Here is a 27,346-nt window from a genome sequence, read left to right on the forward strand (position 1 = left end):
ATAGATACACATAAAAGTAAAAGTGATAGACTTTGTAGCTTTTAGAACTAGTTCCTTTCTTGGGGAGGAGAGAGGAATAAGTTGGAAAAGGTTTAGGAAGGAAAGGCAGGTCACTCAGAGTATAGGAAGAGGGGGATTCACCTGTAGTGAGACCAAGTGTAGAATATTAATAATTCTGTTAGTGTTTCGGAAGACTAAGAAATAATATCACCAGTTTGATTACTCAGAAATTGAAAGAAGACTTTTACTGCAGGAGAAGAGAAATACGATCCATAGTTTGGGAGATGGGGGTGGCACATTATGTGAGATGATCACAAGCTGATCAAATGTAGAAGCTCAACTTAAAATTTCACAGTAGAGCAAGTTTTTAGTCACAAATTATCTCAACCAAGTGTCAGAGTAACCTTCTCAGTTTCCATAAAAATTCATCGCTTTTTTGGTATAAGCTTTTGCTAGAGATGTGATATAGTGATGAGCACTGATAGCAAAAATATATCAGTCTTGTATATTTGGTGCTTCACAGCTTGTAAGTGACTGTTAAAAGACAACTTGTTGACACTATGAGCTGCATGTAAAATATTTAATTGCCAGACTGGTATTTCCAGCTTAGAGCATATTGTCAGTAACATGTAGTATGTACCTCTATATCAAATGATGTGCATGTCAATTATAAACTCTCTGTGATGTTAAAAGCAGGGTTCACCTCACAGTATAAAAGTCATCAGGCATACATGCTACAGATGCAAACTGTCAAACAGCAACATCAGTGTCCAGTGTGGTCAGGAAGTGTCACTGTTTAACATTTGACAGCTGTAAAGTGTATGCACGTCAACCTGTGTACATCATAGATCAACATAGATTTTGACATCATAGAGAACTTATAACTGATGTGCACAGCATTTGACAAAGAAGTTCGTAATATAAGGTGAACCAGAAGTCCACTGACAAAATGTTGGAGGTTGTTTAGGGATATTTCCTGAGCATTTTGGTATAAGGGATCTGAGGTCTCCAGTGGCTCATTACAGAGTAATAATGCTGTAATGATTCATGTGGATTTGTCACCAGGATTATCTTTGTTTCTGTGAAAATACTTTCACAGCAGTGAAAAAGTCTGTAATACATGAACACCAAATAACACACAAAAGGATCTGGTTATTCATGGGCACCTAAGCACAGATGCAAAACTACTGTGGTGTGGTTGCCATCACTGAAGGAACAGCCGAGAATAGTGTCATTGCAGTATACACAGAGCTGGGGCATACATATTCAGCCACCTCGCTCATGATTATGCTTTGTGGGCAAGCTACAGCCCCTGCTTTACCTTGGAGGTTGTACGTCAACATAAGAGATGCTGAGCTGTTTACTGCTAAGACTCCTGCAGCCACCAGGGCATCTGGGTTGGCATGCAGATCATGGTAAACAGTGCTGCAGTTGCAGTCATCTGCTTGTGTCCACATGGTCACTTGTCCATGTGGATGCCATGCCTGTATTCCTCTACTAAACGTTACTTTGGCCATGGTTCAGCCCCTTGATGACCAGTTCAGCTCTGGGCTCCAGACCGAATGCCAGCCTGCACTTCAAACCACAATGCCTGCTCCTCCTGCTACCCATCACATGTGCCATCCCACACCTCACCAGAATCACAACCACTTGCCATGACCCAGCTGCTTCACAAGGCCCACCAGCACTGAGCCAGTGGCCTTCACCACAGCCACTACCATCCAGCGGCTGCTCTGGAAGACTGAAATTCTCAGATCATCACCACTACTGATGATCATGGGCTTTGTCATAGTGGCCATAGCTATACATCTTTACAGAAAGATGTTCAGTTGTACTCAAGTGTGGACTTTCTTTCTCTAAACTGTACTACATTATTTCACGCTCGATAAACAAACAGTTATTATTCCAACATGTGCATATCGACCACACTCTTGGCACACCACTTGGCCAAGGGTTACTATAGTTGATGTCGATGATTATGATTTCATGATACAGGGTGTTTCAAAAATGACCGGTATATTTGAAACGGCAATAAAAACTAAACGAGCAGCGATAGAAATACACCGTTTGTTGCAATATGCTTGGGACAACAGTACATTTTCAGGCAGACAAACTTTCGAAATTACAGTAGTTACAATTTTCAACAACAGCTGGCGCTGCGGTCTGGGAAACTCTACAGTACGATATTTTCCACATATCCACCATGCGTAGCAATAATATGGCGTAGTCTCTGAATGAAATTACCCGAAACCTTTGACAACGTGTCTGGCGGAATGGCTTCACATGCAGATGAGATGTACTGCTTCAGCTGTTCAATTGTTTCTGGATTCTGGCGGTATACCTGGTCTTTCAAGTGTCCCTACAGAAAGAAGTCACAGGGGTTCATGTCTGGCGAATAGGGAGGCCAATCCATGCCGCCTCCTGTATGTTTCGGATAGCCCAAAGCAATCACACGTTCATCGAAATATTCATTCAGGAAATTAAAGACGTCGGCCATGCGATGTGGCCGGGCACCATCTTGCATAAACCACGAGGTGTTCGCAGTGTCATCTAAGGCAGTTTGTACCGCCACAAATTCACGAAGAATGTCCAGATAGCGTGATGCAGTAATCGTTTCGGATCTGAAAAATGGGCCAATGATTCCTTTGGAAGAAATGGCGGCCCAAACCAGTACTTTTTGAGGATGCAGGGACGATGGGACTGCAACATGGGGCTTTTCGGTTCCCCATATGCGCCAGTTCTGTTTATTGACGAAGCCGTAAAGGTAAAAATAAGCTTCGTCAGTAAACCAAATGCTGCCCACATGCATATCGCCGTCATCAATCCTGTGCACTGTATCATTTGCGAATGTCTCTCGTGCAGCAATGGTAGCGACGCTGAGGGGTTGCCGCATTTGAATTTTGTATGGATAGTGGTGTAAACTCTGGTGCATGAGACGATACGTGGATGTTGGCGTCATTTGGACCGCAGCTGCAACACGGCGAACGGAAACCCGAGGCCGCTGCTGGATCACCTGCTGCACTAGCTGCGCGTTGCCCTCTGTGGTTGCCGTACGCGGTCGCCCTACCTTTCCAGCATGTTCATCCGTCACGTTCCCAGTCCGTTGAAATTTTTCAAACAGATCCTTTATTGTATCGCTTTTCGGTCCTTTGGTTACATTAAACCTCCGTTGAAAACTTCGTCTTGTTGCAACAACACTGTGTTCTAGGCGGTGGAATTCCAACACCAGAAAAATCCTCTGTTCTAAGGAATAAACCATGTTGTCTACAGCACACTTGCACGTTGTGAACAGCACACGCTTACAGCAGAAAGACGACGTACAGAATGACGCACCTACAGACTGTGTTGTCTTCTATATCTTTCACATCACTTGCAGCGCCATCTGTTGTTGAAAATTGTAACTACTGTAATTTCGAAAGTTTGTCCGCCTGAAAATGTACTGTTGTCCCAAGCATATTGCAACAAACGGTGTATTTCTATCGCTGCTCGTTTAGTTTTTATTGCCGTTTCAAATATACCGGTCATTTTTGAAACACCCTGTATGTGTGGCACTGTGTTCGTGCAGGTTCTCAGTGCAGTGCTCCCCCTGTGGGTTCAGGGGTTAGAATAGACTCACGGTATTCCTGCCCGTCCTAAGAGGCAACTAAAAGGAATCTCAAATGTTTCGGCCTATATGTGATGGTCCCCTCTCTGGTTTCACCTCCATATTTCCAAATTAATCCAAAGTGCGAGCCAATTGGGGAAGGATGCCTTACATGGTGCACTGTGTCCATCACACATTGAGACCTGTAGCCAGCCTTCTCATCGTCACATTGCCATCCTGCACGTCCTCCATCTCTTGGGCAAGGATACATTCCTGGGTGCGATTTGCACCATGCACTGTGCAGTGTTGCTTTTTGCGGAGATGATGATATGGACTTCTTTGTACCTAATATCCAGCACGGTAGCCAGCCCGTTGTGGTGGGGCCACCATGTACCCTGTTGGTTGTAGCCCCCTGACAACACAGGGATCACTCTGCTGATGCCTGCGCCGTTAACTCCCCACGTATACCAATGAGTAGATGCTTATCTCCCTGGGGCATCGGGACTCCCGGCAATGGCCATCCTGCCAGGTGGCCCTAGCTGAGACTGGGTGGTACCCGTGGGGAGGGCCCTTGGTCAGAGTGGGTGGCATCAGGGCAGATGACCCGCAATGAAGCGTGGTACATCATCTCTTGCTGGTGGCCAGCCACCAGCAGTCTCTAAGCATTCTCAGGCTCAATTCAACGCTCAGAAATACGATCCCAAATCATTCCCCTCCCTGGCCACACCGTGGTAGGAGCGTAAGGCTCAGGATGGCAGAGACACTTATTCGCCCCAGTTCCTAGTTTGTACGAGAGCTGATGGGGAGACTTTCATGTCAACGAAGCCTCAATTCTTCATAGAGCATTTAGAGGACACATTTGGGGAGGTAGAGGGCTTGTTCAAAATGCGCTCTGGGTCAGTATTGATAAAAACGGCATCCTCTGCCCAGTCACAAAGGTTGCTTGCTTGTGACAAGTTTGGGAATGTTTCAGTTACCATCACACCCCATAAGAGTTTAAATATGGTCCAGGGTATTATTTTCCATAGGGACCTTCTTTTGCAGTCTGATGACAAGCTGCGTGCCAATTTAGAGCATCAAGGTTTCCATTTCACCGGCACGTTCATTGGGGTCCGAAGGATAATCAGATTGCTACCGGTGCCTTCATCTTAGCCTTCGAGCATGATACATTACCGGAGAAGGTCAAGGTGATGGTCTACCGTTGTGATATCAAGCCCTATATCCCTCCCCCGATGTGGTGCTTTAAGTGCTGGAAGTTCGGCCATATGTCTTCCCACTGTACTTCCAGCCTCATATGTCAAGATTGCAGATGCGCATCACATCCCAGTACTCCATGTGTCCCGCCTCCCATCTGTGTGAACTGTGGAGAGCATCATTCACCTTGCTCGCCAGACTGCAGGTTCTTACAGAAAGAGCGAAAAATCATGGAATATAAGACCCTGGCTGACGGACCTATACTGAGGCTAAGAGGAAATATGAACAACTCCATCCTGTGCGAATGACTTCCTCATATGCCGCCGCTACAGCAACTGTGATAGCCCCATCATTTCAGCGAATTCCAGTCGGCTCACCGAGCCGTACAACTCCACATGCCCCCTTGCCCATGTGGGACACTACCCACCCTGTTGCTCCTGTGCCACCTACCTCAGGAGCAACACCCCCCCCCCCCCCTCCCCCAAGAACTGGGCAGGTTATGAGAGGGTATCTGGTGGTGTCTGCATCTACGTCCTTCACTCTGTTTACAGTGAGTCTGTCCCTCTACAAACACCTTTAGAGGCTGTCACTGTTCAGGTGCGGATGCCTCAAGCTGTTAATGTCTGCAGTCTCTATCTTCCACTGGATGGTGATGTCCCACAGCATGTCCTGGTTGTGCTGATAGCCCAATTGCCACCACCTTTTCTGTTACTAGGCGACTTCAATGCCCATAACCCTCCGTGGGTTAGATCAATGGCAACAGGCTGAGGGAGCATCATTGAGCAAGTATTGGCACAGCTCGACCTTTCTCTTTTAAACACTGGTGCCTTCACACATTTCAGTGGCACACACTCAGCCATCGACCTTTCGATCTGCATCCCTAGCCTATTACCATCTGTCCAATGGAGTGTGCATGACGACTTGTGCGGTAGTGACCGCTTTCCAATCTTTCTGTCACTGCCACAGCGTCACTCTTCTGGCTGCCCCTGCAGATGGGTTGTGAATAAGGATAACTGTGACTTGTTCACCTCCATTGCCACTATTGAGCCTCTTTCCAATGAAGCCATTGATGCGGTGGTTCATTCGGTCACCACCGGCATCATTACTGCCGCAAAATCTGCCATTCACTGTTCTTCTGGGTCCCCTCAGTGGAGGACTGTGCCTTGGTGGTTGCGTGAGATTACTGAAATGATTAAAGATCGCAGGCGGGCACTCCAGCATCACAAGCAGCATCCCTCATTGGAACACCTCATCGCCTTTAAACGGCTCCGTGCACGAACCCGCCGCCTCATTCGCCAATGTAAGCAGGAGTGCTGGGAAAGGTATGTCTCCACCATTGGCCTCTGTACCGCTCCATCACAGGTTTGGGCCAAGATTAGGCAACTCAATGGCTATCGGACTCCCGTCAGTGTACCTGCACTTTCACTGAATGGAGCAGTCTGTACTGACTCCGACACAATTACAAACCACTTAGCGGAGCATTTTGCTCAGAGTTCTGCTTCTGCGAATTACCCACTGGCCTTCCGCTCCCTGAAAGAGTGGTTGGAACTTTGGAGGCTTTCATTTCACACACGCCACCCTGAATCGTACAATGCTCCATTCAGTGAGCGGGAATTCCAAAGTGCCCTAGCCGCTTGCCCTGATACAGCTCCCAGTCCAGATTGCATCCACTGTCAGATACTCAAAACACCTCTCGGTGGACTGCCAGCGACGCCTTCTAGACCTTTTCAACTGAATCTTGGTTGAGTGTGAGTTCCTGTCACAATGGCAGGAAAACATCGTATTCCCCATGTTGAAACCTGACAAGAACCAACTGGAGGTGGACAGTTACCGCCCCATTAGCCTCAACAACATTCTTTGCAAGTTGCTTGAACGCATGGTGAGCCGGAGGTTGAGTTGCCTGCTTGAGTCTCGGGGCCTTCTGGCTCTGTCTCCGAGTGAGTTCTGTAAGGGCCGTTCTGCCACCGATATTCTGGTTTGCATGGATTCTGCCATCTGTACGGCCTTTGCCCGCCATCAGCATCTGGTCACCATCTTTTTTGACATACGGAAGGCGTACGATACGAAATGGCGACATCACATCTTCTCCACGCTTCATGGTTGGGGTCTTCGGAGTCCACTCCGGATTTTCATACAAAAGTTTCTGTTGTTTCATTCCTTCCGTGTGCAAGTTGCAGCCTCCCATAGTTCCTCCCGAGTTCAGGTGAATAGGGTACCACAAGGATCTGTCTTAAGTGTCTGCCTCTTTTTGACTGCAATTAATGGGCTCGCTGTGGCAGTGGGAACGTCTGTCTCAGCTTCCTTGTATGCTGACGACTTCTGCCTATACTATAGCTCCACTGGCATTGCAGCTGCTGAACAGCAGCTGCAGAGCCCTATCCAAAAGGCGCAGTCTTGGGCTGTAGCACATGGCTTCCAGTTTTCGACAGCAAAGACCTGAGTTATGCATTTCTGCCGGTGACCCACTGTTCACCCTGAGCCATGGCTTTATCTTGATGGCAGACCTCTTGCTGTGGTAGAGACGCATCGGTTTTTGGGATTGGTTTTTGATACCCAGTTGGCTTGGCTCCCTCATATTCGGCAGCTTCAACAGACGTGCTGGTGGCATCTTAATGCCCTTTGTTGCTTGAGTCACCCCAGCTGGGGTGCCATTCGGTCTACCCTTCTACGGCTGTACCAGGCATTAATTCAGTCCTGTCTAGATTATGGTAGCCTGGCATACGATTCGGTATCACCTTCCGCATTGCAGTTGCTTGACCCCATTCTTCACAGTGGGGTCCGACTCGCCACTGGAGCTTTCCGGACAAAGCTCTGTCAACAGCATACTTGTGGAGGCAGGTGTCCCCCCATTGCGGTTCTGGCGCCAACGATTACTGGCTGCTTATGCTACACGCATTTGTAGCTTGCCCGAGCAACCCAATTATTGTCTCTGTTCCTGCAGTCGGTCATCCATCTTCCGGAACGGCGGCCCTGGTCAGGGCATACGATCATGGTTTGCGTCAGAGCTCTTCTCTCTGGGCTTGAGGTTTTCCATCTCCCACCTCTTTTCCAGGACCCTCTGTGTACACCCCCATGGTTTGTGCCCCACCCATGCCTTCGGCTCGATTTGGCACAGGGCCCGAAGGACTCAGTCCCTCCTGAGGCCCTCTGCCACTGCTTTCTTTCAATCCTAGCTGCGTTTCAAGGCTCTGACGTCGTCTATACTGATGGTTCAATGGTTGCTGGTTGTGTCGGTTATGCTCTTACTCAAAGGGATCATTATGAACAACACTCATTGCTGGCTGGCTGCAGTGTTTTCACTGCCGAGCTGGTCGCCATTTCTCGCGCCCTAGAGTATATCCGCTCCTGCTCAGGTGAGTCCTTTGTTATCTGTAGTGGCTCCCTGAGCGGTTTACATGCTATGTACCAGTGTTTCCTTCACTCTTGTCTTGTGCTGGTGATGGCTATCCAAGAGTCCCTCCATACTCTTACCCGTTGTGGTCACTCTGTGGTCTTTGTGTGGACCCCGGGTCATGTCGGCATCCCAGGAAATGAATGTGTTGACACGCTGGTGAAACAGGCTGTCGGTGCACCAGCCTTGGAGATTGGCCTTTCGGAGAGTGACCTCAGATCAGTTTTGTGGCAGAAGGTACTTTGCACCTGGGGTGAAGAATGGCGCACCCTTCCTTCACCCAACAAACTCCAGGCCATCAAGGAGGCTACCAGTGTGTGGCGCTCGTCCTTGCGGGTCTCTCACAAGGACTCTGTTGTTCTCTGCCAGCTGCACATTGGTCACACCTGGATAACACACAGCTATTTATTGCACCGCAAGGACCCACCTTTATGTCGGTGCGGATCAGCTTTGATGGTGGTCCACATCTTGTTGGACTGCCCACTTTTAACTCCGCTCAGGCAGACATTTGCACTGCCTGATACGCTTCCTGCACTTTTATCAGATGACATTGCGATGGCAGATTTAGTTTTGGGTTTTATTTGTCCAGGGAGTTTTTATCACTTGATCTAAGTGTTTGTCCTTTTTTTGTGTTGAGTCTGGCCTTTGGCCTATGATTTTAGACTGGGGTTTTTAGTGTGTTTCTTGGTGGTTGGCTTTTCCTTTTTTGTTTCTATGGTTGGCCAACAACTGTCACACTCAGTGTGATTTTAATTCCTTTTTTCTGGTCTCTGTCTGTGTCTCTCTTGTCCTGTGTCATCTCTTGTCATCCTCATTGTTTGTTCTTATTCTTTGTGGGTGTTTCAAGTTCGTGGAAAAAGGGACGGATGGCCCTTCAGTCCCACAAACCAACCAACCAACCAACCATCAGTGCAGTGTGTGCTCAAGCATCACCCACTCCAGTGCCTGCTCATGTTTTGCTGGCTGCAGCACCAACTCCTGGTCTCATCCATCACCCAGTCGCCTCTCCTCTGCCATGCGAAGCCCAATGCCCCCATGCCAGGTTGCATTTCCCCCAGGTGATGGAGCCATGGCCTTCTTCCCGGGGACAACAATGCCTGGACAGGACAAGAATGATGTGTCCATGTCTTCCTGTATGTTCCAGTGTTTCTTGATGCATCTTCATTGGTTTTGCTGGAGCCAGGTTCCATTCATTCTCCACTGTCCATGTGTTTTTCAACCATTTCAACTTCAGCAATCTTTCTTGTGTACTGGTCATATTGATGGGGCAGCATATTCATCCTTATTGTGTTGTGCCAGTCTGTATTCTAATCCCAGTATAGCGCAGTGTCCACCCATGTACTAGACATGTACTGGATTCTGTGCCTGCATTCCATTGTTTAGTTCTCTCAGTATTGGTAGCCATTCCTTCATAATTTGTGTGCCTGCTTCACAGCAGATGTAGGTTCTTGGAAATGTACTCTTTTCTGTGCTTTTTGGACAGTCCTGTCATGTCTTGTCCCTATGTGCATTCTCTTGTGTTCTGTTGTCAGTCTGCATATTTCTCGTGTTTTTGTGTACACTAAAGTTCTCTTTCACGTAGAGTGTGTTCCCACTCACTGGAGATATCAATCATTGCCCTCCATTGCAGGGGTCAGGCAGTTCATCATTAATTCCAGCCCATCAGTTCCAGGGTCAGGCAACTCAAAACCTGCTGCAGAGCACCATTCACCCCACTCAGTTTCTCCAGTTTTTTCCACAGCCTGCTGACAGGGAGTCTGGAAGTTTTACAGGGTGGCAAGCTGGGCCGTCATGTTTGTTGCATTGTTGTCATGATGTGTGGCACTCCATTTCTTGTTCAACAGAGAACTTCTCCAGGTGTTCCTCTGGTACAGTCCGAGCGCTTACACTTGATGCCACCAGGAGCTAGTACTTTTGTCATCAGCTCTGTCACAGCCAACGCTCCTGTCATCATGTCATCACCTGGCCTCTGTGATACCTTGGCCAACCATGCAGCCTCCTCCATGACCGTCACTAGCCATCCTGTGGCTGGCACTCATGGTGCTGTCATCATCCCTGTGGCTGTCCCTGCTTCCTGCCAGCCATCCCTGTTGACACCAATGATCCCATTGTGCTATAATTGGCCTGGACTACACCTTCATGGACTCTGCACTGCCACCCCTACCTCTGCCCTCACCTTTCCCGTCACCATATATGGTGGTCAGTTGCTGTTGCACTACAGGAACATGGTGCACTTCTTTCATGGGAACCATTTGTTATGTTCATTGACTAATGATCCTGTTGTCTTGTTCCAGTCTGCTGGTGACTACTAGAAGCTTCCACCCATGGATGTGCTATGTCTCCTGGATGGTTACACCATCTCTCTCAAGGGGAAGGACTGTAGTATACGCAGGCGTGTGTCTGCAGTGGCCCCTACTTTTCCTCGGAGGTTGTATGTCACAGAAGAGTTCCTGAGCTGTGTACCACCAAACCACCTGTAGCTGCCACAGAGTACATGAGTGAAAGCCATGCTGATACATGGCGTGCAGGTTGTGATAAACAGTGCTGCAGTTGCAGTTACCTACTTGCATCCTCATGGTCATGTGTCCACATCTACATCTACATCTACATCTACATCTACATCTACATCTACATCTACATCTACATCGATACTCCGCAAGCCACCCAACGGTGTGTGGCGGAGGGCACTTTACGTGCCACTGTCATTACCTCCCTTTCCTGTTCCAGTCGCGTATGGTTCGCGGGAAGAACGACTGTCTGAAAGCCTCTGTGCGCGCTCTAATCTCTCTAATTTTACATTCGTGATCTCCTCGGGAGGTATAAGTAGGGGGAATATATTCAATACTTCATCCAGAAACGCACCCTCTCGAAACCTGGCGAGCAAGCTACACCGTGATGCAGAGCGCCTCTCTAGCAGAGTCTGCCACTTGAGTTTATTAAACATCTCCGTAACACTATCACGGTTACCAAATAACCCTGTGACGAAACGCGCCGCTCTTCTTTGGATCTTCTCTATCTCCTCGGTCAGACCGATCTGGTACGGATCCCACACTGATGAGCAATACTCAAGTACAGGTCGAACGAGTGTTTTGTGAGCCACCTCCTTTGTTGATGGACTACATTTTCTAAGCACTCTCCCAATGAATCTCAACCTGGTACCCGCCTTACCAACAATTAATTTTATATGATCATTCCACTTCAAATCGTTCCGCACGCATACTCCCAGATATTTTACAGAAGTAACTGCTACCAGTGTTTTTTCCACTATCATATAATCATACAATAAAGGATCCTTCTTTCTATGTATTCGCATGTAACACCATGCTTGTATTCCTACACTGATGGTTGCTTAGGTTGCCACTCAGCCTCTTGATGGCCAATCCTGCTCTGGACTCCACACTGACCATCAGCCATCCTCAAGCCTATGTTTCAGGCCATAACACTCGCCATCACTGCTACCCATCAGATGTGCCATCCTGCACCTTCACCAGCCACTCCAGGAGGCCCTTCTATATTGGATTCTCTAGAAGGCCACTTCCTCTGCTCATTGCCACTACCAACGATCATGCACTTCATCCTAGCGGTCATTGTTATGCACTGTTACAGAAGGACATTCAGTTGTACTCACGTGTGGATCTTTCTCTTCTAAGCTGTACTGAGTTAGTTCATGATCAATAAACAAACAGTAGTTATTTCAGTGCATGGATATCAATGACACTCTTGGCACACTATTCAGCTGAGGGTTATTGTCGACAATCATGCCACTTATTAATTGCATTCAGTGGACCCATAGACGGGATACATATTGGCTGATTTTTCATCAATAGACTTATGCATACTGATGTGTATCACTGTCAATGTACAACTAACACTGACAAAAAAAAAAGAACCACCAACCTGAGACAAGCTCAAGCAGTACTGAATGCAAGCATCATGATCAAGAGTAAAGTGGGCCTTACTGCTGTCCACAGCAAGTACTCTGAGTGAATTGAACAGCTTTATTTCCAAGCAAGGCACACAGCACATACCACTCATACCTGCCCTGTTGTGCGGATGTTTTTAATGCAATATTGATACTAAATGTAGTTACCTGTAACAAGCCACTGGAGACCATAGGTCCCTTACACCAAAATTCTTGGAAAATATCCCTGAACAACCTCCAAAATTTTCTTAGTGGATTTCTGATTCACCCTTTATATGTCACTGATGGGCTATATGCCCAAAAACCAGTATGGCAATTAAATATGTTACATTCTGCTCATGGTTTTAAAAAAAATGTCTTTTAACAATGATCTACCCGGTATTTTTTATGCTTAATTCAGCAATTGGTCTAAAAGCACTGAGTTGTTTAAATGGTGTAACAGTTCAGTGTATAATTCTTATGATCTGGTCCACAGTAAATCAGTGCACTCAAAAATTGTAAAGATGAAACCAGTAGCTGATAATCAGTAGAATAACAAAGGGAAAAAACAAAATACAGTTTAAATTACTGCTCGTAAAAACTATAAAACCTAAAAGTTCTGTCTTCTCAAATATTCATCAATGAAAAATAATGAAAATTGTGACAAAGAAAACAATTGGACTTTACTGTCACAAGAATAGTAAATGTTGGGCCATGTAATGTGGAAATAATGAAGGAGTACAAACTGCAGTCCAGCAATGTCTGTGTTATAATTTCTAGTGCAAATGATGTATATATAAATGAGATGAAAAATGAAACCAGAGTATTGTACCAAGCTCTACAAAAACTACTTTATTGAAAAGCATTTACTCTTAGCATTTCAGAGCTACAAAATCTAATAAAAAGTTCCTGCATAAATACTGATATTACTTTTACAAACTGGAAACTCCAAAATAATTTCCAAGACATTCCTCAATGTAAAATTCATTGCTGTAAATTCCTAAGAATGAAGCCACTTTATAGAAATTACTTGGGCAAAAACCTTACAAATGTAATCTTGTAATTTTAACAAAAAAAGCACATCTTTGAAGTGCCTGCAATGTAACTTTGTTTATACAAGGTCTGTTCAAAAAATTCTGAAAATTTGTCCACTAAATTTTTCAGTGCTTGCCTTTTACTTTTTATGCATGGTCTCCTTTGAAATACTGTCCTGTACAATTGATGCATCACTCCCAATGCCATTTCCAGTTGCAGAAGGAGTCTTGGTATGCCTTTTGCTGGAACACACAAAGCGCAGACTGCAAAATTCTTTTATCTCATCTATTTGTCCTTTCAATGTGGTTTTCAACTTTGGAAATAAAAGAAAAGTCCAAAGGCATCAGGTCTGGAGAGTACAGAGGATGAGATAGCACAGTTATTTCATTTTTTGTGCAATAGGCATGCATCAACAAGGATGAACGTGGTTTATTGTGATGCGAGAGCCATGAATTGTGTTGCCACATTTTGGGCTGTTTCCTTCTCACATATCTCACAGGCATCACAACATATCCCAAGAGTAACATTGATTAACAGTTTGTTCCTGTGGCATGAATTCATGCCAATAAAGCAGAGTTATTAAACACAGTTTTCCGAAACTCCTTCTTCAAAGAAGACAAAGTAAATATTCCTGAATTCCAATCAAGAGCAACTGCTAAGATGAGAAATATAGAAGTAGATATCCTTGATGTAGCAATGCAGCTTAAATCACTTAATAAAGCCAAGGCCTCCAGTCCAGATCGTATACCAGTCAGGTTCCTCTCAGAGTAAGCTAATACAATAGCTCCATATTTAGCAATTATATACAACCGCTCGCTCACAGAAAGATCTGTACCTAAAGACTGGAAAATTGCTCAAGTGACACCAATACCTAGAAAGGGAAGTAGGAGTAATCTGCTGAATTACAGGCCTATATCACTAACGTCGATTTGCAGTAGGGTTTTGAAACATACACTGTATTTGAACATTATGAAGTACCTCTAAGAAAATGATTTATTGACACACAGTCAGCACGAATTCAGAAAATAACGTTCTTGCGAAACACAACTAGCTCTTTATGCTCATGAAGTAATGAGTGCTATCGACAGGGGATATCAAACTGATTCAATATTTTTAGATTTCCAGAAAGCTTTCAACACTATTCCTCACAAGTGGCATCAGTTTTGTGACTGGATTCATGATTTCCTGTCAGAAAGGTTACAGTTCGTAGTAATAGACAGAAAGTAATCAAGTAAAACAGAGGTAATATCCTGAATAAAGAAAAGTGTGAACTTATTCACATGTGTACTAAAAGAAATCTGCTAAATTTTGATTTCACGATAAGTCGCACAAATCTGAAGGCTGTAAATTCAACCAAATTCTTGGGGATTATAATTACAAATAACCTAAATTGGAATGATCACATAGTCAATGTTGTGGGTAGAGCAAACCAAAGACTGTGATTCATTGGCAGAACACTTATAAGGTGCAATAGGTCTACTAAAGAGACTGTTTACACCACACTTGGTCGCCCTATTCTGGCGTATTGCTGTGTGGTGTGGGGTCCGCATCAAGTGGGACTGACAGATGACATCGAAAAAGTACAAAGAAGAGCAGCTCATTTTGTATTATCGTGAAATTGGGGAGATAATGCTACAGACATGATATGTGAATTAGAATGGCAATTGTTAAAATAAAGGCATTTTTTATCATGATGGGATCTTCTCATGCGATTTCAATCACCAGTTTTCTCCTCCAATTGCAAAAACATTCTGTTGGCATCCACCTACATAGAAAGTAATGATCATTATGATAAAATAAGAGAAATCAGGGCTCGCACAGAAAAGTTTAAGTGCTCGTTTTTCCTACCCGCCTTTCGAGAGTTGAATGGTACAGAGACAGCTTGAAGGTGGTTCTTTGAACCCTCTGCCAGCACTTTGTTGTGAATAGCAGAGTAATCATGTAGATGTAGACGTAGATGATAATTATTTTCTTTCAAAGTTAAAGAAGACTAACAGCATGGCTTTGACATTTGATCTCATGGACAGTCAGTCTTCAATTAGCATGCACAATTTCATTGATGATCCTGGCAAGAGCATTGTTGATAGACATTGAAGGGCATTCTGAACAAAAGCCATCTTTAACTTACATCCAGCCATTTTTAAACAATGTGAATCATTTGTAACACCAAGTACAGCTTAAGAACTCATCACCATAGGCTACCTGTGTGTGTATCACTGTAAAAGTTTTCTTGAGTTTCAATCAAAATTTAATGCAGACTCGTTGCTCCTCTAACTCTGCCATCTCGAAATTTGCAAACTGTGTGACACAATTTTCTACTCAAAACAGCACTGAACAATGGCTAAGAGGCATACAACAATGAAACTTCTGACAGTTGCACATGAAACACAGATGTGTGCAGGGATGCCAACCATATTTTGCTCCACCACACCATTGATAGAAAATTATGAATGTTCCAGAAATTTTTTGAACAGACCTCATACAGAAAGGCAGATGGAAATGTGAACACTCTCCTTAGCAAACTAGAAAATGCCTCAAAGTGCAACAGAATATTGACTTAATAAAACAGTTATAATTTGTACAGATTTCAACTGCAGACTTCAACTACTGACTTCAAAAAAGATTCTGAAGACAAGAATGCCTTGTGTGAAACATGTAATTTAAATGAAACTATAAATTCTCCGAAGGGGTATCCTTGGTGACATCAGTTTTATGGGCATTATGCCATGTTCTAAGGAATGTTTCTGTGCCTGACGTTTCATCCCATACTGTGGGAGATATCGTCATGAAGGTGTAGATAGTTAATTTTCAAGCATAAATTAGTTTTGCTGGCCAAAACTGCCAAACTGGCAGCCTCTTCTAAATCTTAAATTTAGTGTTGTATATTGATATACACAATCACAAGTGATGTGTGAAGACTTTCCTGTAAACAGTGGTAAGGGTCAAGCTAGCTGTTTTGAGAAATTGTACAGTAAAGTTCCAATAAAATCTCATAAATAAGATATTTAAAGTTCATCCATTGTGTTTTTTTTTTTTTATTCAGGTAAGTAATTGTTTTCAGATATTTCTAGAGCACAACATATTTTTAAAATCTTAAATTCAATCCAAAATTTTATTTTTAAAAATACATCAATGGATGCTTAACATTGCTTACTTGCAGACTTACTGCACTTAACATGAGTTACCGTTGGCTTACCACTGTTTACTTGCTGGGAAAGTTAATGATACATTACTGTGAAACCTTTCAAAAATACTGGTTTAAAAGGTTCAAATTGTTTCATTTTATGGTACTGAGATTTGTATTACTAATTTTTTAAATAATGAAGTATGGCAACATAGTAAATTATTGTCTATGATTCAGCACAGTATAAAATTGATCTTATTGTTGCCTTACCACATGTAAACATTGTTAAGCATAATGTAAAAAAAGGTCAAATTCCACATTCTGGCCAAAGATGGACCAACTGGTTCTGACCAGTCAGCATGTCACCCTCTGCCATGGCATCATTGGATGTACTGTGGTGCATAAACAATGCTAAGGGATACAACCTAACATTGTTTACATTTTCTTCATAGTGGGTATCGCAGTAATGAATTTATTAAAAAATGGTGTCATTTTCTACCTTTGTTGCAATAATTTTATTTATTTGCAACTACTTTCAGCTTTCTTGGCAGTTCTCAAGTGATTTTGTAGTTTAGTACAAAATAGATTATATTATATTACCTCCACAAATAGAAATATAATGATGTGAAAGTAAATGCATTTTGAATACATTTATCTGCAATAAACTTACATATTGAAATGGCAGCATCTTGAAATTTATGTTTTCTATTAGTTTCAAGATGTTGACATTTCAGTACATAAAGCATTGTTTTCTGTTGCAGATAATGTATTTAAAATATGCTTACAATATTATGATATGTACATGTGTAATTTTCTTACATATTAATGTGCAGTCTCTTAAGAGCAAACTTAATGAACTTCAGTATTGCTGGAAAACTTAAACTGCACTGTGATTTCAATAAATGAACACTGGCTTAGCAATGAGGAACTAAAATTAAGTGTACCATGTGTATATGAATTGGCAGCCAGCTACTATAGAACAAGTATTAACCTATTGGTGTATCTGTATGTGTTAAAATAGTGTGAAACTAATCTGTGAAGTTATAGATGTAAGTGGACTGTGCATAGAAGCAAAATTTGAAGCTGCAGCAATAATCTTGTCAAAACAGGAAATTATAATAGCTTCAGTATACTGTCCGCCAAAACACAATGAAGACCCGTTTGTGGAGCTTCTGAAGAAACTGATACTCTAGCTACTCAAATACAAAAATTGCAGAATACTAGTATTTGTTGATATCAGTATAGTCATTAGGTTTAAGAATATAAATGTTGATCATTTGCTAAATACATTAAGATCCCACATGACAGGAAGTGTGTCTAGATAACATAATATGTAATTTTCATCTAAACAAAACAGAATTCGACACAATCAAGCTAGTCATTTCAGGTCATGAGGGACTATGGCTCAGACAAACTCTTAACAGTAAAGCAGCTGAAACTTCCATAGACTATAGAAAAATTATAAGACCAGTTAATGAATCAAAGTTAAACAAGTTGATAAGTAAACTGAATTTAATAAAATGGGATAAAATAATCGCCACTGCAGGTGCAAATGAATCTACCAACAAATTTTTAGAACTGTTAACTGAAAATTTTGAAGCATGTTGTCCTAAACGCTGCAAGAAAATATCGAAGCAAAATCATTACATCAAGCCACAAAATCTAAAAAGCTGGTACACCTCACATCTAGGTAGAATAAGAATCATAATGTTACTCTTATCATGATAGGTCTAAGCACAATAATGCTGGCAAGGAAATGTATATGAAAGTGAAAGAGATTTACAGGTCTGAAATGTAGGCAGCTAAGTGCAAAGCAGATGATACATATATACTGTACTCAGTGAATAAATGCAAAGCTGCATGGGAAATTATTAAAACAGAAATAAACTGAGATGATAAAGCATACCAAACACCAATTTCACCTGATATTCTAAACGCACATTTTGTCAGTCCTCAATCAGATAACAGCATTAATGGAGGATGTGAATAAGGCAGAGGTACTGCTGCCAGAAATGAACAGTAAGCAGACAGACAAATTTCAGTGGACTCGTGTAACTGAGAAGATGGTCAATGAATCAATAGCAAAGCTCAGTAATTCTAGAGCAGAGGATTACAATGGTCTCTCAAATTATGTTATTAAATATATGAGAAATCAAATTGTAATGCCACTGACTAAAATAATCAACAAAATTTTAAATGAAGGTAATTATCCAGAATGTTTAAAAATATCTGTAGTTAAACCAGTACATAAGAAAGGAGATATAGCATCTACAGATAACTATCGACAAATATCACTTATATCCATAATATCAAAAATAATAGAATACTGCATGCATAAACAGATAAGTCAATATTTTTAACATAATGATATACTTACCTCCTCACAGTATGATTTCAGATCCAGCCTTTCTACAATCAAAGCAGTTGAGAGCATGGTAGCAAAAATGCACAATTGTTTTGAAAATATGTATATTTTCTGTGCAATACTGTTGGACCTGACGAAAGATTTGATATGGTCTCCCACAATATTCTCATAAAAAAGCTCTACCATTACGGAGTGAGAGAGAATGCACTATGCCTAATGCAGTCTTACTTGGACAATACAAAACAGTTAGTTAAGGAAAATAATCAAATGGCAGAATTTCTCCCAATTGGAAAGGGTGTACCTCAAGGATCTGTTCTTGGACCTTTCCTTTTCATTATTCATATAAATGATTTGTACCATGTGATGCAGTGCTACAGTGATGACACAACACTCATCACATGTGATACCAACCTTGAACATATGCAACACAGCATGCCAGTGGCAATGGAGAGATGCGCTGCTTGGTTTGAGGCAAATGTACTGCAGAAGAATGATAGTAAAATTGAAGCTATTGTATTCAATCTGAATGCTCCAAGTCATGATAATGAACCAGTAAAATTATCAGGATTTCACACAGATCAAAAGCTCAGCTGGGATATCCACACAGGGAAGTTATGTGGCAAATCGGTACTTGTCATCTATCTACTGTACAAGCTGAGGAGCAGTGCCAGTAAAGAACTTCTGTTATATGCATATTTTGCACTCTTCTATTCCCACCTGAGTTATGGAATACTATTAGGGGCAATTTCATAGGCTCAAAATTACTGTTTAAATGACAAAAGAAAGCCATAAGGTGCATAGCAGGACTTAGCCCATGTGAATCATGCTGAGATTATTTTAAGCAAGTAAATATAATGACAGTGCCTGGCCCATATATTTACAACTGCCTTGTCTTTGTTAAAGAGAATCTGAGTAAATTTGACTTAAGGAGGACAGTTCATGACTGCAACATAAGAAGTGGACATACAATTAATATGCTATATGCTAGGATTGCAAAGACACATAACAGTTACAAATATCTTTGTCCTCCAGTAAATAAATTTAAAACTAGTCTTTCAAGGTGGATGAATAGTAAAGGAATTTACCCTGCTCAAGAGTTCCTTGAGTATATGACAAATGATCCACTTTCCTTATGAGAATGAACAATAAATTAACTGCAAACTATACATATGTCACACTGTGCAACAATTTTATTATTGTTTCATGTACTTATTGTTAGTTATTTGTTTGATTATTTATTTGTCATTCACTGAACTATGTAGTTCATTTATCTTGTAATTGATCTGTTAGGAAACTTTTTGTTGTTATTGACATTTGCATAAATATGTATTGTATCCATCTCAGGTTATTATATTGTAGTTAGTGGCATTTATATCTGTCTTGGATTATTATATTATAGTTAATGACATTTGTCCAAGTTTATATTAATATTATTGTGCTAACACTGATGACACCAACTGCTTGTAAATATGCTCAAAGATGGAATAAAACATTTGTAATTTGTATTTATTTATGAAAAGGAAAGTCGCTACTCACCATATAGTGAAGATGCTGAGTCACAGATAGGCACAACAAAAAGACAGTCACAAATAAATAAAGCTTTCAGCCATTAAGGCCATCATCAGCAACAGACGTAGACACACACAACACAACACAACACACACACACACACACACACACACACACACACACACACACTAATGAAGCTTACATGCATGACTGCAGTCCCAGGCAACTGAAACCACAATGCAAGCAGCAGCATCAGTGCATGATGGGAGTGGCAAATGGGTGGGGGTAAGGAGGAGGCTGGGGCAGGGAGGGGGAAGAATAGTATGGTGGCATTGGCAGACAGTGAAGTGCTGCAGGTTAGACGGAGGGCAGGGGAGAGATGTGGAGGCTATCTGTGACTCAGCATCTCCACTATATGGTGAGTAGCAACTTTCCTTTTCATAATATTGTACATTCCATCCTGGATTTTCCATTGTAAAATATGTTTGAATTCATATAATTATATTTCTATTTGTGGAGGAAATATAATATATTTTATTTTGGGCAGAACCACAAAATCACTTGAGAATGGCCTAGAAGATTGAAACTAGTTGTGAAAAACTAAAGTTAATACAGTAAAAGTGGAAAAAGACACATTCTTTTAACATTGTTTACTTGTTGAAAGAATTATTCACATTTATCCGATTAGCAACAACTTTGGAAGCACATTTGCATTTAGGAACATATTGAGAATCCTTATCTGAGTCATAGTTATCCCCATCATCCTTGGTTTTGTACAAAAGTATCTTCCTGGCATGAACATCACACACATTACTGTTACTAGCAGCAATATTTTTGTGCTTACCACTGTTTAAATGCAAACAACCTCACAAAATTGCCATCAGTGATAATCTGAAATTAGAGGTAGAGCTGCCATTTCCTGGTTTCTTGTGGAACTGTCAACTAATATGATTAAAGCACATCACTTACCATGTTTTACATGCAACAACTCTGTTTCTCATTGAGTATCCCTTACTATTCTCTACAGCCACCATATTCATATAACTTAACATATTTTTAAAATGTTTCTTTAGAATATAATATCTTTTTTTTTCAGATGGTCTCGAGGAAATAGTTATTGGAATGCCACATAGAGGGAGGCTAAATCTTCTTACAGGCTTATTTGAATTTCATCCAGGTCTGATTTTTAGGAAGTTAAAGGGATTACCAGAGTTTCCAGATGATGTGAAAACATGTGGTGATGTTATAAGCCATTTTGGTGAGTGTGATAAATTCTATATTGGTCGCTATGAGAACTGTTATCCTTGACAATTATACTCTAACTCTTACAGTTGCAGAAATATGATATTGTCACCCATTCATTAATATTAATACCATTCATTATTGCAAGCCTTAACATGAAATTACAAGTGTTCAGTAGTGACATTTTTGCCTCATATAGTGACATGTTTGCCTCATGTACGAAATTATGATTCGTTGACATATGCTGTTACATAAACTTAATCATAAAGGTCAGTCAAGAATAACAGAGACTAGCATTATTTATAATCTGCATTTGGATTCTACAGCTAAAATTAAAATTTAGTCCACTTATGTCATTAATGAGAGTCATTAACTTCTGTTAGTTATGCAATTCAGAAGCTATTCATCTACAGTACTCTTGTAGTATTAATGCTAGTAAAGAAAATTTTGTGACATCATTGATGGAGTATCAAATATATTGCTTCAGTTGCCTAACTGGAGTGGTAATTTTTTTCTGTATATTGACAGCTTTCACAGAGTCTGAGAATTGTGTATTGCAGAGCTGGTATGTAGCTTTCTCCTTGATTACTGCACCAAACGTACTACTGAGCTTTGCATCTGATTGTTGGATCTCCATCAGCAGTGTCTTTAATGCTCCCTCAATGGAAGACAATTTGGTTATCAGCACTTTATACCATCAGCCATCCTCCTTTCATTAATCACAACCTGGCATCAAAGTATCTGTACCAATTAACATTCAAACTGAACACCATTTACTGATTTCTATTTCTATTTGTGTTTGTATTGTACAGATAGAGGCTATATTATGAAATGTATTTGCAAATTGTAAATACAATAGTACATCAGCTGTATGGTTTACTATAGACATATGAAAAGTTTTGCCAGACCGGGTCTCGAACCTGGATTTCCCACTTATTGCAAGTAGTTAACCTTTGACCATATATGCATGTCTCCTGGACCAATCCAAACTTCCATATGTCATAGTGTACACATTCAGTAATGCTTGAACCTGTTCGTGTGATTTCCACATCAGGAGAGAGAACGTTTATGACATCATTTTTCCTTGCTTTGGCATGAAATACAGTTTGTGCAGTGTCTGTATTTGACAGTGTCTGAGTAGTCTGATGCAAATGTCCTTCAGGCATGTGTGTCTGTGAAGGAACAGACACTGCTGACAATCTACATCTGAATTATAGATAAATTTTCATGTGTCATTAGTAAACTATACAGCAGATGTAATATCTTATTTGTGATTTGAGAATACATTTCATTATTTAATATGGTTGTATATCATCAGCAAGGACATCCACATTTCATCAAACTGTACAGACACCTTTTTTTCTTTTTTTCTTTTTCCCCGGGATAAATTTCAGTCATCAGCTCAAATAAATTTTCATTATCTTTACCAGTTTGACAACTTAATTTTTCATCTTCAGAAGTTTATAAAATTAGGGATATTACAAATTTTAGACCTTGGCTGCACATTTAAATGAAGTATAAAAGTGTGTTACAGAAACTTACAAATACTTAGTTTAGCAGACAGTAAGTTTCTCTAATGTAATTTTCATAAAACCTCCATTTGAACAGGTCTCGGAAGATCCTAAAGGTACTGACCGACTGCCATGTCATCTTCAGCCTATGGGCATTCCTGGATGCAGATATGGAGGGGTATGTGGTCAGCAAAATGCTCTCCTGGCTGTTGTCAGGTTTCGTGATCAAAGCTGTTACTTCTCAGTCAAGTAGCTCCCCAATTTGCCTCAAAAGGGCTGGGTGCACCCTGATTGCGAACAGCCCTTTGCAGGCCGGACGGTCACCCATCCAAGTGCTGGCCAAGCCTGACAGCACTTAACTTCAGTGATCTGAGGGGGACTGGTATTACTACTGCAGTGAGGCCATTGACAATATACTTTTTATACTTCACATAAATATATAGCCAAGGTCTAAGTATTTATTATATCCCTAATTTTGCAGGCTTCTGAAGATGACAAATTAATTTTTCAAAACCGGTAAAGATAATAAAAATTATGTCATTAATGAGACCTGAAAAAATAATGTTCCATTTGCTGAAAATTAGTCATGAATAAAATAATATACAGACACTTTCAAATACAGACACTGCACTAACTGTAGAGGCTATTTTGATATCAAAGTTATTCCTTATGCCTAGTATTGAGTTGGTTATTGTCTCAGAAACCATTTTAAATAAATTAGGTTATAATCAACTGACAGATGTAGCCACTGCTGGCTACATTCTATTAAGTATACTAGCAACAATGTATGGGTAACCCTAATTTTTCACTTATTGACTAGTCATTCTGGCTCCTTATAATAATAAAAAAACCACTGCTCTTCCTGTTACAACATCAGTGGTGAACATCTTGTAAGTATTTAGGGTTAATACTCAGAAATTATATGAAATGGAAGAATTAAGGAAACTCTGTATGACAGATGCCAAATGGAAGACTTAGATTTGTTGGAAGGATTCAGGAAAAGTGTATACAGTACACCTGTACAGAAAATCACATACAAGAGGCTACTGAGACCCGTCATAAAGTATTGTTACACAATTTGGAGTTCTTATCTAGCAGATGTGACTGTAATTATAGAATGAATCCAGAGGAGCGCTCCTGGGATCACAACTGGCCAGTACAGCAGATAAAAAAGTGCAAGGGAATTGCTCATTGAACTCAAATGGGAATCCTTGGAAGAAAGACAACGTAGTTCCTGGGAAACTACTTTGGGTAAATTTATGGAAACTCTGTTCTGGAAGATTGTGTGACAGTTCTACTCCACCATCACCTATGTCACATTGGACTCTTGAGAATAAGAATTAGAAAATTGAAATCAGGGTGTGTATAGAGGCCAGCCATTTTTCCTTCTTTCAGTTTGAGAATGGAATAGGACAGAAAATCAATAATATTGCCATGCACTGTATAGTGGCTCATGGAATATATATGTAGTGTAGAGGTAAATCATCCTAAATTATCTGGTTTATCCAATATTATTAGCCTATAGCAAATGGATGGAGCAGAAAGACCATGAAGTAGAAGCAAAAGTAAAACAGAGTAACATAGATACAGCACACATATTGATGAACAATCATTTTAGAAATCACAGAATGAGAAATACAGTTATTAGAGATGAAGACTATTATTAGGTAATGAAATCAGAAAATAAGATGAGAATGTGGAAACAATACTTCGAGAAACTTTATATTCTCCCTGAAAATAAGAACATAGTGCAAGAAAGTGATAGGAGATAGGAGAGATGAAATAGATTTTTCTGACTTTCAAAAACTTTTGCACAAACTTGGACTGAACAAAAGCCGAGCTACTGATGAAATATCAGACCAAGGGGGAGAGTAAGAAGTGTATAACCATTTGAATGAAATTCACCTAACTGCAGGAGCTCTATCGTGGAAAAGAATATGATTATTACATGACCAAAGAAAACAAGATTTGATATATGTGAAAATTCTCTTATAGTCAGTCTAGTATCAAGTGCATCAAAAATACTTTTGAGAATACTTCATCAAAGAATAGGAAACTTAAAGTAGATTATGTGTGATCCAGTTTGGTTTCAAGAGACATTAAGGCACTTGAGAAGTAATTCCAGAACTGAGGCCAGATATAGGAAAAACAAGTAAACTGGCATTGTGTTTCTAAATTTGGAGGAGGCTTTCTATAAAGCAGAATGGGATAAAATCAAACAATGGAAAACCCAGAATGGAATGTAACAATATTATGAAAAAGATAGTTGCCACTCACCCTATAGTAGAGATGCTAAGTCACTAACATGAACAACAGTCTTTTTGTTGTGCCTGTCTGTGACTCTGCATCTCCTCTTAGACAGTATGACACAAATGATGACTATGGAAGAACAATCCACTCTCATATTGTGATGAATACTGAAGTATTCAGCAGTGATAGAATGATACAAGAGACTGAATCCAGGAAAAGTATAAGTAAGGGTTGCTCATTTTCAGCACTGGTATTTAATTTGTATTTTGAAGAGGCTATGAAGACAGTAAAGGACCATCTCAATGTCGAAGTTGTTTTTCATAGACTGAGAATCAACATGCTTCACTCTGCTGTTGAGATGGCAGTGCTAAGTGAAAGTGAACAGGAAATGAGTTAGATACTTAACGAAATGGAACTTTTGTAAGTTCATAATTGGAACACATGTGTAACAAAAAGAAATCTAAGTTATTAGTGTGCACAACAGGTTGACATGCTTGTAGCTAAATGTTAAATGTGGACACATTTTGTTACCTCAACAGCAGAAGGATGAAGCAAGACAGATATTGTGGCAATATTTGTACAAGGCAAAATGACTTCCTATAAAAAGAGATACTAACATTCAAAGACTGCGTAATGGTGTGAACATGGACAATGAGAAAGACAGAAATGAAACAATTAGAAACCTGCAAAATGTGTTGTTGTAGGGGGCTATTAAAGATCAAATGGATTGATTGAGAAAGGGATGAAGATGTCCTGCAGTGATTCAATGAGAAAACAATCTAATAAAGAACACAATAAAATGGAAAGATAGAATGGTTGGGCACATATTACATCAATACTCACTGCTGAAAACAATAGTGAATGGACACTAGAGGGACAGGATCACAGGAGCAGATCAAGATATGAATACATAAGGCAAATCAGAAATGATGTGGGATGCAACAGTTATGTAGAACCAAAGGGGTAAGATGGCGACTGCCAGAAATGGAGAGGTGCATCACACCAACTTTCAGGTTGATGAACAAATCACCAATGGTGTGCATTACTGCCTCTTTTCACAGAATAATTATGCTACTGGTCTTTTCTGTGTTATCTCAGAAGATGACATCATAATACTCCAAGGAGTGATAACATGTTAAGCATACCACAATTCTTACTAACAAAATTAGAGTGGTGGAAAGTACTATGCCAGTGTTCTGGCATTGGCACTGATCACTATAGAAAAAAATCACATTCAGGCCTTAGCATCTGGAGGCAACAGTGGCCATATGTGCGTGTGTAAGGCTTGGGGATGTGCACATGTTTTGTGCATCTGACAAAGAACTGAGTCTATTAGTTGATAATATGTAGAAGTCTCTTTTCAGTGTGCCTGTCTGTACTCCCTGCTTACTCTGTCTGGTGAGTAGCAATCTCTCCAGTAGGAAAGGCTAATCCAATTCCAGCCCATTTTGCACTTCAATGCAATATTGATATATGTGATACCATTGACATTACAGTCCAAAACGGTGGCCTTTTGACCTTGAAAACTGCAAGGGTCAATGTTTGTTGCCTAAATGCCAGGGGCAAAGACTCCATCAGTGACCTTGAAAGCATGACATCATCAAGATGGTAGATAGCACGAAATTGAAAAATTGAAGAGAGTGGGAAATTTAAAAATTAAAGATGGCTGATGAAAGGAAATTTAATAAAGTTTTATGGAGGATAAATTTAAAAAAGTAAATAAAATATTAAATGATGGAACTAGCGTAGGTGTGCTTTGTAACATTTCTCCTCCCCTTCCCTCTCCTCCAGTCAGAGCCTAATACTTTACAGACTATTAAATTAAACACATGTTTCTCTTCATGGGACTTCCACAACTGTTATTCGTTGTCAATGATAAAATCTGCTACAGTTGTAAGAATTAGTTATTTCTAAAGAGGAAAGCAGTATCTGGTTTCAGGACATATGTCCCATTTTTAAGTGCATGTTAAAATGTGAGTTCATGAAGGATGCGTAACTAGGTTTGAAATAGGTTGAAATGTGTTAAAACAGTACATTCTTGGTGTATGACGTGCAAGAGTGGCAGAAAGCCTCTTGCAGTGGAGGACAATGGTCCAGGCTAATGGGCGCACCACTGTGGACTTGCATGAACACATATAGATGGTCTTTTGTACACAGTGCTACATAGACAGCTATCAGACCAATACAAAACACAAACCAAAATTGAAATTCTGGTGAAAGCGGTCATGTAACAGTAACATT

The 27,346-nt window shown here is 40.9% G+C and overlaps 1 protein-coding gene across 1 annotated transcript in view; it reads left to right on the top strand.

Annotated features, from left to right (window-relative positions):
* The window catches only part of LOC124612717 (probable 2-oxoglutarate dehydrogenase E1 component DHKTD1 homolog, mitochondrial), a 348,152-nt gene that overhangs the window by 78,006 nt on the left and 242,800 nt on the right, over nt 1-27,346 (top strand). The window contains exon 5 of the mRNA XM_047141074.1: nt 21,199-21,360. Coding sequence (XP_046997030.1) covers nt 21,199-21,360 — 162 coding nt within the window. The remainder of the gene's footprint in view (nt 1-21,198; nt 21,361-27,346) is intronic.

Source organism: Schistocerca americana, chromosome 4 (assembly GCF_021461395.2).
Source record: "Schistocerca americana isolate TAMUIC-IGC-003095 chromosome 4, iqSchAmer2.1, whole genome shotgun sequence".
In the NCBI taxonomy this organism is placed as follows: Eukaryota; Metazoa; Arthropoda; class Insecta; order Orthoptera; family Acrididae; genus Schistocerca; species Schistocerca americana.